Source organism: Myotis yumanensis, unplaced genomic scaffold, assembly GCF_028538775.1.
Source record: "Myotis yumanensis isolate MYYU_CA2020_CCGP unplaced genomic scaffold, mMyoYum1.0.hap1 SCAF_5, whole genome shotgun sequence".
NCBI lineage: Eukaryota > Metazoa > Chordata > Mammalia > Chiroptera > Vespertilionidae > Myotis > Myotis yumanensis.
This window is the reverse complement of record NW_027223756.1, coordinates 82417015-82430758: the sequence shown is the minus strand read 5'-3', so window position 1 is coordinate 82430758 and position 13744 is coordinate 82417015. Positions and strand designations below refer to the sequence as shown.

The window sequence follows — 13744 nt, the reverse complement described above, 5'->3', positions numbered from 1 at the left end:
CCTCTAATTTCAAAATGCATGGACTGGGAAGTACACACTGGGGCTCAGTGTGGTTTTACACCTCAATTCCTTGGGAGCCCTGGAGTTAGGGATCCCCTTAATTGCTGCATTTCTAGCAGCTTCCACCTCATCCACACAGAATCTCCATTGATTTTCATAGCAGGAGGTTGTGGGGACTCCTCTTCCTGGCACTGGTGCTCCAGGATGGGAAACCTATTGTGGGGCTGGGACCCCTCACTCAACAGAAGAGACCTCCAAAGCGGATTTCTCACCACCAGACTGTGGCTGTGGGACCAACCTGGTTCATGTCCCTGCCCCTCCTACTAGTTTCCACGTGGCTTCTTCTGTATTTCCTTAGTTACAGGACTTCTGTTCAGCAAGTCTTCAGGAGGTTCTCAAGGGTGGTTGTTCCATAATTTACTTGTAATTTTGATGTTGTTATGGGAGGAGGCAAGCATAGTCTTTACCTGAGTTACTCTGCCATCTTGACCAGAAGTCCTCTCTTTACCTACATTTCTCTGTCAAGTTTATCAGTTTCTGAGAGTGATGTGTAACACAATAAAAGAGTATCTATGGTATTTATACATTCCCTAAACATTAGTTTCTTTTAATAGAACCTTTTCTCCTCTGATCTTTCATGTAACCATCTTAAATTTTGGTAGAATGTGTTTTTAAGACTATTTTTAAAACGATGCTAATTTTCATATACTTTGTTTTTATTTTCTCATGACTATTGCTATGGTTTTCTGGGTTCACTTTTCTTCTTTGTGATGCATATTCTTTACTGGTGTTTTCAATAAGGCCTAGGGGAGGTCAACCTTGAGACTGTCTGTATGTCAGAAAATGTCTTTACCTCTTTCTTTGATGGGTAGCTTGGCTAGGTGTTTAGTTTCTTAGCAATTATTTTTCCTTCCTTACTATTTAATATTTCTTAGCCTCCATATCTTTATGGGAACAAAATGGGAATAAAGCCCCAAGGATGGTAGCATAAATGAGACAATGCATTCTGAACTTGTCAATCATGTTGCTTAGCAGATGTAAGGTTGTCAATAATGGTAGTTATCATATCATTATTATAATCTCCAGGAAGAAATATTCTCTGAGAATGACTGCTTAAGACTGAGGAACAGAAGTTCATACAAAAAAAAATGCAACGGTTGGCATTAGTTGGATTTTAATTTTTAGACCTTGGGTATCTTCAGCTGCAGTCATCTGCAAAGGTGTAAAAATCACACAATCTGTTTCTGTAAATGCAGGGCAGGATAGCACAGGTGGCCCCATGCCTGCGATGCTTTGAGCTTCTTTGGGGGCGCTCGTGCTATATCTGCTTTGTTGAATTCTGTGCAGAGAAATATGAAAAAAAGATTCATTCGCTCATATTTTTCACCTGAGTTTTATTCACCTGTACTTCCAAAGCAGACACTGATTTCTAAGCTCTGGGTGTTACTCTGGATTCAGTCTTCCTAGATTTTTAGTCATTTCAGGTTCCAAGTCCCAGGACTGAATGCAGAGTCATGTCTAAGCCATTCCTTCCATCCTGGCTTATTTTCCATCTTGGAGAACCATGAGGAAAGGGGTTCCAGAGAGGCAGGTTGATCTGGAAGTCCTGGTGAGTCTGAACTTCAGAGAATGAAGTGGAGCAAAGGGCATTTGAGATGCCTGGGCTTGGAGCGGGGAGGGGAATGGAGGCACAGAGATAAGTGTGGTTGCTGACACAGGTCAGGGGAGGTGTGCTGCAAAGTTTCCTAAGAAGGGAAACCTCACGCTGAAGAGCATGCAGTTTTATACTGCGGCAATTTCTGCTCCAGTTTAGCCAACTGTGGAGTTCCTGAGAGATAAAGGGATATGAACCCATAAGACAAGTCGAAACTAGCAGTTGCTTTCAGGACTTAATGAAGGGGAAGAATTTTATCTAGTTTCCTGTGAACCAGACAGGGGCCATGTTAAGAAAGGCCCAGAGAATGTGACAGATCAGTGTGGTTGATTTCTGGTCCAGCCAAGCTCCTTTGGGCCCTGGATGGGAACAGGGGCCTCAGGCAGATCTAGTCATTGCAGCTTCCTCAGGTCTAGGTGTGGCAGGTACCGGGCATCATTGTTGAATCTCAAAATCTTCCTCCTTCTTCCGCAGGCACACGGTGACCTGTGAAGGTGAGGACGGGGACTCAGAATGGACTGTCTGGCTGTCCAAGTATGAGAGAATACTAGGGAAGAAGAAGATGGCCACAGCCACAGAGAGCAGACGTGTCCCTCTGCTTTAAAACTTTTTTTTTAAATTGATTTCAAAGAGAGGAAGGGAGAGAGATAAAGCAATAGAAACATCAATGATGAGAGAGAATCATGGGTTGGCAGCCTTGCCCCCTACTGGGGACCGAGGCAGCAATCTGTGCATATACCTTAACCTCCTGCTTCATGGATCGAAGCTCAACCACTGAGCCATACCGTCAGGTTCCCTCTCCTTTTTAAATTTAATTTTCTCTATCAGTATTTTTTCCCTTTCCCTTTCCCACCTTTTATCTCTTTCTGTTTTTCTCTCCCCCCTTTTCACTCTCATTTGTTCTACCATTTTCACTCTAGTAACCATTTATATTCCTCATCCTTCCCTCCCTCCTTCTCCCCACGCTATAGCTTAACTGAGGTATAACTGATATACAATAAACTGCATACATTCTATGTGAATAATTTGATAAGTTTTGATGATAACTTATTAAACTGTCACAATAATCAAGATAAGGAATACCCATCACCCCAAAAGTGTACTCAGGTTCTTCTGTAATTCCTCCTGCAGACACCTTCTTATTCCCGGGCAACTGGTGACCTGATTTCTGTCCCTATAGATTAGCTTATATTTTATAAAGGTTGTTTATAAATGGGATCATACAGTCTGTTCTTTACCTAACTTCTTTCACTCAGCATAAGTATTTGAGATTTATACATGTCATTGCATGTATTATTAATTCTTCCCTTTTTATTGCTGAGGAAGATCACATTGTAGGGATGTGTCACAGTTTGTTTATCCTTCATCTGTTGGTGGACATCTTGGTTGTTTTCCATTTGGGGACTAGTACATACAAATCTCTAATGGGCATCTGTGTATAAGTCTCTTTGTATGTTTTATTTTCCTTGGATAAATTGCTAGGAGTGGAATGACTGTAGGTGTATGTAACTTACAGAAGCAACAGCACTAAGCTACTTTTTATAAGCACTACATGAGAGTTCCAGCTGCTGCACATACTTGCCAACACTTGTTATAGTCAGTCTATATAATATTTTAGCCATTCTCACATGTAGTGGTAACTCTACTACGATGATAGACTCAAGACTTTCAGTTACATTTCTCAAAGAACTACTGTTGTTAAGAAAAGAAATAGGCAAACCACACATAAAAAATATTTGCAAAACATGTGTCCATCAGAGGACTGTATTTCTAAAATAGTGATACACCATGTAACAACAAGGGTATAACCTGAGAAAGATGCCCTTAGGGGATTGCCTGTACAGCATGTTACTTTATAAAGCAACACACAGTTAAATCAAGAACAAGCAAAAATAATGCAATCACGAGATGCAGTAAACATGAGATGTATGAGACTGTTGTAGGCTAATGTGGCATACTGCTTTACAGCCATCATTTTTATAAGTAGAAAAGTACACTCTAAAATAATAATAAAAAGTATGGTATAGTAAATACCTAGCCAGTAACACAGTCCTTTATTATCACTATCAAGTATTATGGCCTATACACAATTTATACTTTGATACAATTGGAAATGCAGGTGTGTTTGCCTTAAACACTTGAGTAATGTGTTTTGCCAGAACCTTATTAAGGATATGATGTCACTAGGTGGTAAGAATTTTTCAGCTTAATTATAATCTTAGGGAACCACCATCATATATGTGGCCCATCCTTGACCAAAATGTTGCTATGCGATGCATGACTGTATATAAAACACTCTTACAACCCAATAGCAAGAAGACAGCATCATTTCCTCGCTTACCAGGAAACAGCAGATCAGGCACATGGTGATTACCAAGAGTCCCGCCAAGCAGAAGAGGATGATGGCCCAAAAAGGGAAATCTGGGGGGACAAGTGCTGGGCTGAGCCACCATCTCTCATTCCCCAGGGATCTTGCTTTCTCCCCGCTGTGCCTCAAGGTCCATGACATGTGCTGGCCAACCGTCGTTATCACACAAGCTCCTGTGTGCCGGTTTCTCTGGGATGAGGCACAGCATCAAGACATTCCCTCCCCACCTGGGGCTGCCTTGAGGCTTACCAGAATTCCCAGTCAGGGTCTCAGGTCTACTTGGAGGATAGCCTGGAAGGGAATAAAATGGAGAAGTGTTTTGCTCTGTTTAATAAAACTCTTCAAACACACAGAAAACTCTTCAAACATCCCTCCCCAAGTTTTAGCAATGTACTGGTATAGTTCACCCAATGAAATCAGTATTTTACCCAATGCACAAATTATTAACGGTTGCTATTCTTGCCCTATCCCATATTTCCATTGAATATTTAAGTAGACATCATTATGTCTCACTCCATTTCAGTTTGTAGCCCTAAAAAATGAGATGCAATGGCCTACATAACCTTAGGCCATTGTCATACTACAATAGTGTATTAAATTAAATCAAATTTCTACCTTTGTGTACAGAATATTGAAAGTAGGCTGGACCATCTTATGATTGTCAAGGGAGAATGGTTCATCCCAGTTGCAAGCACATGAGATCTCTCTAAATATGTAAATTACAGCTCATAATCTCTTTTCTCAGCCTAGAATCACATTTACCTGCTTTTCCTTTACCATATTGTTTTATACTCATTTCCCAGGATTCAACTATAATATAATTTCTACAGGAAGCCTTCTCAGATTACCACTCCCAAGCATGGATTGATTTACATAAAATAATTCACTACTGACAACTACCTATTCCTGTTATTCTCTACTACAATATAAACTCCATGAGGGTAGGAACACATTGTACCCTTTAGGCAGGGTAGGAGGGTTTCTGTTCTACTTCTCCCTAGCAAACTTTTTATTTTTAAAGAGAGTGGAAGAAAAGGTGGGAAGGTTGAAGAGCGGGAGGGAGGTGGAGAGAGAGAGAGAGAGAAAGAGAAAATATTAATGAGAGAGAGAAAGAGAGAGAGAGAGAGAGAGAGAGAGAGACTAATTGGTTTCCTCCTGCATGTGCCCCAACCAGGCTGGGGATGGGACCTGCAACTCAGGTACATGCCCTTGATTGGAATTCAACTGGCAACCCTTCTGAGCTCAGGCTGATACTAACCACTGAGCAACGCTGGCCAGGGCTTCCTATCCAACTTTTTAAGAAGTTCTGCTCAATACAGAGTTGCCACAAGGGGGCTTCTTAAATTATAATTTTAATTAAATGAAATTTAAAAATCTGGTACCTCCTAACATTAAAATCAGTAACAATAAAAATCTGTGTCAGCCATACATCGCATACTCAAAACTTCTATGTGGTTGATGTGCTGGGCAGCAGAGATAGAGAACATTTTCATCACTGCAAAAGTTCTATCGAATGGTGATGATCTGGGCAGTAATGGGCAACTACATACAGCCTGCAGGCCAAGTCAGGCCCACTGCCTCTTTTTGTACAGCCTGTGGGTCAGAAAACAGGTCCATTCCCATCACACCTGTCAAGGCTGGTTCACACATAGTTTGCTGCTGACAGCCCTCACTGACCATCTGGTAATTGACTTGCAGTAGACAGAGAAGGACTCTGAAGTCCAGAGTGGGAAAAGGACCAGCCTGAGGGCACAGAGCTATCTAGGTGACCACAAAGGCCTCCTATATTCCACTGGGCATCCTTTTCTCTCCCTCAATAGTGGGTAAAGCCAGGGGACTGTGCTACCTCCTGCCAGCCTCAGAAAGTTCAATGCCAACTCATCCCCAGGCCCTAGATTCCTAGGGAAGTCCACAGGTATGGCACTTAGACCCTCCCCAATGACCTGGAAGTCTTACCATCCACTAGCACACTGTTCCTGTCCAGGGTAAAGTTCTGAAGGTGGGTGCCATTCTGAGTCAGCTGCAGGAATTCCTCATAGATGGCAACTCTGTCCATTTTCTGTGCCAATGGTGAGAAGTGGCACAGGGAGTCCACCCTCGTGTGGTTGCTGTGGGGGACAGACCTGGAAGCACACAAGGGATGCAGGGGTATCTGAAACTCTGCCCTGAGTCTAGCTTTCCTGTTCTAGTTCTTGCCAAGAGAACTCTCCGCAATGAAGTAAACCTTGTGTCTACACTGTCCAATACAATCATTATTAGCCACAAGTTGCTGCTGAGCACTTAAATGTGGCTGGTGAGTGTGAGTGAAGAATTGAGTTCCTCATGTAATGTAATATAATTAATTCAAAACAAATAGCCACAAGGAGAACATCTGTGAAATGTTGGGAGTAAGGACTTCTGAAAACCCATAAAAACAAGGAGAACACAATAAAAATGGTTAATATAAACTTTTCAAAAGTACAGAAATGAACCAAAGGCTTGCAACCATCTGAGGCGTGTTTAGTTAGGAGGGAGTAAGCGCTGTGGCATTATAACCTGCACTGTTCCCATTCTGTGCTCACAGTGTCCTCAGGAACTGTGAAATGCATCAGTCTCAGAACTATGTAACTGTGAAAAACACAGTCACATAGCCATCCTGGGTTTGGAGCTCCCCAAAAGATGCATCCCAGTTTGTTTCTATTTGACCTGTGTGGCATCCCCTTGAAATATCCCCTCAGCAAGGAAGGTCTATCCCCAGGGAACTTCCTAAAAACAATCAGTGGTAACTGTTTTTGCATTGTAGCTGAATGAGGGAGCAATATTAGTTGAGGCAGCCAAGAGCTGAGCCAAAAACTTAAGATAAAAATTGGAAGAATGAGATGTCTCCAGTGGGCTTTGAAACTCTCCAATGAATTTGAGGGGATGTAGAAGGCCGCAAGAGTACAGGTCTGCATGCACGCCCAGGAAAGACTTGAAAAGATCTTAATCACTAATCCCTACCTGAGAAAAGTTATCTTAGTATATTAAGAACTGGCTCATGAAATGCACCATAGTTATAGGATAAAGCACAAATACCCATTATCTTAATACACACACACACACACACACACACACACACACACAGAATTTCACAAAATAGGCCTTTTATGATTTAAAAAAACCTTCAACAACTTGGAGATTTTAAAAAGAAACCTTCTCAATGTGACAAACAGCATCAAAAACAACAACAACAACACACACACACACACACAACAAACTCCCACAAAAAACCTACAGCTAATATTATAGTCAGTGGTAAAAGACAGAATAATTTCCTCTAAGACCAAGGACAAAACAAGGATGTCTTCTCTCATTTCTTATGTTAATTGTACTAGAGGTTCTAATGAGAGCAATTAGGCAAGAAAAGGAGATGAAAGGCATCTAGATTGGAAAAGAAGACATAAAAATGTGATCGAAACTGTGTTTTGCAGATGATGTAATACTGTATATAAAAAAGTCTGAGAAATAAACACACAGAATAGTATATGAACAATATTTCAGTAGGTGTATAACAACTTAACTGTAGTCTGGCTACACTACTGGACAACACGATCAGACTGCTGAATTTTAAGCCATCTCATAATAGCCCCCATCTTGTATGGGCTGTGGATTCAGGAGCTGATTTCTAAAGAAATGTTTTCTACAAGCCATATCCCATGGACCCCAGAACCAGGCACCTCCATCTCTAGTGAGGCTATTTTTTAAAGTAACAGTTCTATATCCCTAGGGCTCTCTTCTGTAACAGCTAGGAACTGAGAGATTATAGCACAGGGATTCTCTTACCTAAAGAAGATCGTATATCCTTTATGTAAAAGAGAAGTTTACAGAGGCATTGGGCCCTGATTTGGAACTCACCTGAACGCTATAACTTGACAGTCAGAAAAATAATTCTTGATGCTGCTGTTTCGGAAGAGCTGGTTGAGCTGAAAGACAGGGTAAAGTTTCTCTCATCAGAACCCCAGGCTTTCTCAGAGAATGTTCAGCCACTGAGCAAACTTCTCCATCTGTTTTTTTTCTTGGCTCAACAAAGACTAGTGAAGGTATGTGTACCAAAAAAGGCTGTGTTCCAGGGTAGGACTTAGCTACATGTGTGCCTATTTCTTCATTTGCAAAATGGGAATAAGAACTGGTATTCATGAATTGTTATGAAAGTCACCATCTGACTACGTAGATCTATAGGCCAGTCTCCACATGGAAAGAGAGTGGACACAACTGCATTCTCACCGCATTCTCCATGCTTCTTTTGTTCCGCTGGTGTGTGGTGGTGCCTGGTAGGCCTATGTCCTGGACATAGAGTAGATTGGTGACAGTGAAATTCAGCTGGAGGTGCTGAGGGCTGGGACTGCTTGTTGGTTTGTCTGTTGGCAGATGAACTGATGCCTCCACTTCTAGAATAAAAAGAGAATATAAAATTCCAATACTGAAGTTGAAATATTCAAAATAATCAAAATTCAAAATATTCAAAATTCAATATTCAACTTCAATACTAAATATCTGCCAAATGGTAGGTGGCACCAAGCCAGTGGGGAAGGATTTAACAAGAGGTCATTTAAACCAGTCTACTTATTGCTGGTAATGTGACCTGAACTGGGTTTTTTAAGATGGGCTCCAGAAGATCCTCCATCCACCTGTCCACTTTGAATCTATTCATTTATCTACCTGTGCAACCCCCTTTCCATCAAGAATTCTGGAGTTCCCTAGGATGTCTGGGAGAGTAGAATGGGCCTCTCTGAGGTGTAGCTGGCAAGTGCAGGTGCTGACCAACCCAGCAGGCATCTGTCACACACCTTTGTTGGCCGAGGCTCCTAATGTTTTTTGCTGCTTCCAGTCTCCTTCCCTCTCTCAATCCATTCTCCACAAAGCACCCAGGAAACGAGCTTTCAAAAGTAGAACTCAAAGTGTTTTATGTTCCTCCACAAACCATTCCAGTGCCCAAGAAAGTCCCTGACCACCTCTTTAGCCTCAATGGTCACCTTCCCCATGTCAAAGTGCATGCACCAGCCACAAGATACCTCTTATAGCGTCCCCAAATATGCCATGCTTTTTCTATCTTCTAGGTTAAAGAAACATGTAGCACAACTACTTATCCCATGTCCCCCACAGGCTAGGTCATGTTCTCCATCACACCTTAGTTTCTTCATCACTTCCTTATGAAAACATTCTAAGACTGGCATATGTGTCCCTCCTTGAGGTTCCCACAGGCTCTTGAAATCCCTTTATAGAAATTTTCACAATGCATCATCAGTACCTATTAACTTGCATTAAATAATAGTTGAATGAATGAATAATAAATGACTCACAGAGGGCCTAAAAAGGCAACTCAGGACCCTCTAAATTTGTGTAAAAATAAGCATCCCTTTGAGGATGGGGAGGATAAGGTCGGTGGGGAGGTGTACAATTGCTGCATATTCTTTTCTGCCTCATGTTGGATGATCCATGGCCATGAATATGGTTCATCAACATGAACCTCCAAAAGAGTAACACTTTTCCCTCCCAAGCCTACATCAGTTCCATTGCTACTGAGAAGACCCATCCTTCCTCAAAGCCCATCTCCACAAGCCATGAAACCAGTTCCCCATCTTGTACCTGTCACTTGAATATCTGCCAAATGGTAGGTGGCACCCAGCCAGTGGGATGAAGCATTGAGGGTCTTGTCTAGAAAGATTTGTTTCACCATTCTGGGGTCTACACTGGAGGAGAAGAGTTCCTGGATGGTGACTGTCACGGAGCCCAGCCTAGAATCAGAGACCATGGGGACTCAGCCAGCATCCAACACCAGCCGTGTCCCCTGAGTTCCTGCTTTATGAAAGGTGTTTAGGAGTTGAGAATAAAAGCAATAACAGTAATAATAATGAACACCTACTAGGCATCTCTAAGAAGTGACTTACACATTCCCTTATCATCACTGTGGTGGAAGGTATTATTACAACTATCCCCACAAAGAAACTTAAGTTAGGAAATATTCAAAGTTCAATATTCAACTTCAATATTCAAAATCATATGCCTCATGATCCTCCTCTACTGTGTAGATTTCCTAGTTCCTCCACCCATCACTCAGAGACTGGGTGCAATCCCAACTTGGACAGTTTGTGGGCTGTTTACTTTGCTGAGCCTCAGTTTTCCCATCTGAACAATGGGGACAATCATTGTATACACTTATGAGGCTGTGATGAGAATTAAGTGAGATGATCATGCATGAAAGTGCTCAGCAGAGAGGCTGGCCACGGTAAATCTTATTATTGAGATGATACTGGTTGAAAGTGTCCAGAAGAGGAGAAGGTGGTAGATACTGATGGTTGGTAGCCCCATGAGGTTAGTTCTTTACCCATCCCTGAAAACCTATAGAAGGAGATGGTAGGATTAGCTGACAGGAATGTGGGGAGAATGGGCACAATGTTAGGACTTTCAGAACAAGATACACCACAGGAGCTCAGAGCAAAAGCCACCAACTCAGCCGAGACTTCCAATCTCCTCAACTTACTTCAAGTCAGTAACCAGGCAGGAGTAGAATGCATCTCCTAGCTGGCTGCCTCTGTAGAGTTTGGTGACCTAGAATGAAGGGGAGGGAGAGTGGGTGAGAGAGGTCCCTAGGGGCTGGAGGCAGCCACTGGAGCCAATGAAAGAACACAGGCCTTGGAGCAAGGGAGAACTGAGTTCAAATCCTCGCTCTGCCCCCAACTCACTGTGTGACTGAAAGCACAGACACCCATTTCTGAGCCTCACTTTGCTCATCTGGGAATGGGGAAGGTAGACACGGTTCTGCCTCCAGAAACTGAGAGAACTCAGAAAACTTGAGTAAAGTGAAGTGCTGAAACAATCAGTTAATACAGTGGTTCCCAAACTTATTTGGCCTACCGCCCCCTTTCCAGAAAAAATATTACTCAGCCCCTGAAAATTAATTTTTTAAAAATTTTAATAGCAGTTACTCATCGCCCCCAAATGCACCTGTGGCCATCACCACCCCCCTGGATTGCTGCAGCGCCCACCGGGGGGGCGGTAGCGCCCACTTTGGGAATCACTGAGTTAATAGATAGATGTAAGTTAGAAGAATGAGAGGGGTACCCAGAGCAAGGAGATATAAGATGGGTGAGAGAGACTACACCTTGTCCTGGATGTCCCTCAGCAGGGAGGTGTACTCGGAGGACATGGGGTCTGGGTTGCTGAGGTTCCAGTTGATGATGCGGAAATTTAGCTGGTACTCACTCTGAATAGATAAATCCTGTGGGGCATAGCCTAGGGCCATGAAAAGAAAAAAAAGACATGCCAAGATGCTCAACAATTATTTTTCTTTTTAATATATATATTTATTGATTTTAGAGAGTAAGGGAGAGGGAGAGAGAGAAACATCAATGATGAGAGAGAATAATTGATTGGCTGCCTCCTGCATGCCCCCTACTGGGGATCAAGCCTGCAACTGGAAAATGTGCCCTGACAGGGACTTGAACCATCATCTCCTGGTTCATAGGTTGATGCTTAACCACTGAGCAACACAGGCCAGGCAAGATGCTCAACTTTTAGCATGGAGGCATGGCATCACAGAGGTTTATCCCCTGGGGACTGTGGGGGTTCCCAAATGGAAAGTCACCCAAAGAGGGGGAAACTCGGAGTTTTACAGGGATTCTCCTAAGCTGAGTTTTTATGTTTGCGCTTATGCAGTTACCACTTTGTAGAATGCTTTTCCACCCTCTTCCTGGAAAACTCTTATTCATGTTACAGAAGCCCAAAGGTATCGAGCTCCAGGAGAGTAGGAACCCACCCATCTATCTTGTTCTTGTCATGCCCCAGGATCTAACACAGGTCTGGGCACATAATATTTTTCAGGAAGCCTTTCTTGACTTGTCCCCTCCCATCTCTCATCCCATAGCAACCAGTTATATAATGTTGCTGCCATTTTTGTGTCCCTAAGTAATCATTAGTTCACTTGACCATGAGTTTTCCAGGGACAAAAGCTGTGTCTTTTATCTCCATATCCACCCAACACATAGTTTGGTACAGAATTGTCACACATGTGTGTTTGCTGAATGAATGAATGGGAACTGCAGCAGATACCTACAGATGAGGGGCTGATATTCTCATCTTTTATTTGTTCATTCATTTATTGAGTACCACAATGTGCCAACTTATTAAGAACTAAGATCTAGCGTCCCAGTAGGCAAATCCTGATTAGAGTTGGACAATAAAACAAGTACTTGCAGTGAAGTGTGATAAGTGTTGGTGTGCTGCCTCTCTAGGGACTATGGACCATGGACAGCAGGGTCTCTCATCTTCAGAACTACTGCCATTTGGGGCTATATGATTCTTGGTGGTGGGGTTCTCCTGTATATTGAAGGAATATTAGCCACATCTCAGCCTCTGTCTACTAGATGCCAGTAGCACCTTATCTCAGTTGTGACAATCAAAAATGTCTCCAGACATTGCCCAGTGTCTACTGGGGGGAAGAGGGGGTGGGGAGGAGCAGAAATGCCCCTGGGTGAGATCAACTGGCTTAGAGGACCCTTGCTTAGATACTATGTGTCTGTAATTTTGATTTTGCATTAAAATGTATTATATTAATTTGATTAAAGAATTTCATGTTTTTACCAGAAATAATAGAAAATACCCTCCCCATGGAGGTTGGGGAGGGTATCTCCCAGCCTGAGCTTAGACTGATTTCTTAAAGAGGAAATAAAATAAAACAAAGACATGTAATGAACACTGTAAATCCAAGTTCAGGATAAACACTCACCATTGACAAAGAGGCTGCCCCTGACCAGGGTATAGCGACCCATCTGGGTGACACTGTGGGTCAGCTGGCTCAGCTCCCAGTAAAGTCGCTCTCTGTCTAGCCCGGGGTTCAAGGGGTCAGGGTGATAGGTGCAGATGATATCCACCCTGGTGGCTGCTCCATCTTTCTCAGGCCTGGGGAGAGAGGCATGTGGGAACTCTAGAAAGAGAGAGATCCTGAAACTGCTGGGTGTGGGGGCCAGAAAGATGGAGAAGCTAATGTGAGGTCGGTGGGAAGACTGAAAAGGGGGTGGTCACCACAAGTGGCCATTATGGCAAATGCTCAGGAAAGAGTCTTACCTGAGGGAGATCAGTCTGCAACCTGAGTAGTAGGGGCCCAGACTGCTCTTCATAAACAAGGATTTGAGCTGGAGAGGAAGGAGGAAGAGGATGAGCAGGAGGGTTGGCTAAGAGGCTGGGTGGGATTTACCCGACCAGGAGCTGCTGGGACCAGGGTCTCACCAGGTACTGCAGGACACTCTGAGTAGAGTTGAACAAGGCTGAGCCACTTCCCATGTCTACTGAATACTGGAGGTTGGAGATGGTAAAGTTGAGTGTGAGGGTCTCCAAGTTGTACAACAGAACTGTAAGAAGAGAAGGGGTTAGATGGCAGTCACTGAAAGCCAGCCTGAGTCCTGTAATCATGATAAATCATGATAATCTGTTATCTTCTTTTCCAATGGTACTGGTGTGGTCAAGTCAAAACCATCAGAAACACTCAGAAATATGAGTATTACTCATCTCACCTCCAAGTACTATCAACTCCACATGTGAATGATTCTCACATACATCATCTCTCTCCATCTTCTCCCAGCCCAGTTCTTACCTTCTCTCACCTAGACCAATGCCCCAGCAGGCACACTAGACACCCTGTCTAAAAGATGTTCTCCACACTGAATAGTAGTAGAAATTTTCTTAAATGAAAGTTTCACTATAGTCAC

At 42.9% G+C, this 13744-nt stretch overlaps 1 protein-coding gene across 1 annotated transcript in view; it reads right to left on the bottom strand.

The window, feature by feature from the left end:
* Positions 1–13744, bottom strand: part of MUC16 (mucin 16, cell surface associated) — a 97307-nt gene that overhangs the window by 32070 nt on the left and 51493 nt on the right. The window contains 11 exon segments of the mRNA XM_070415979.1: positions 3996–4075; positions 4272–4313; positions 5979–6145; positions 7896–7963; positions 8265–8428; positions 9627–9775; positions 10522–10589; positions 11143–11273; positions 12766–12938; positions 13104–13171; positions 13266–13387. Of these exon segments, the coding sequence (XP_070272080.1) occupies positions 3996–4075; positions 4272–4313; positions 5979–6145; positions 7896–7963; positions 8265–8428; positions 9627–9775; positions 10522–10589; positions 11143–11273; positions 12766–12938; positions 13104–13171; positions 13266–13387 (1232 nt within the window).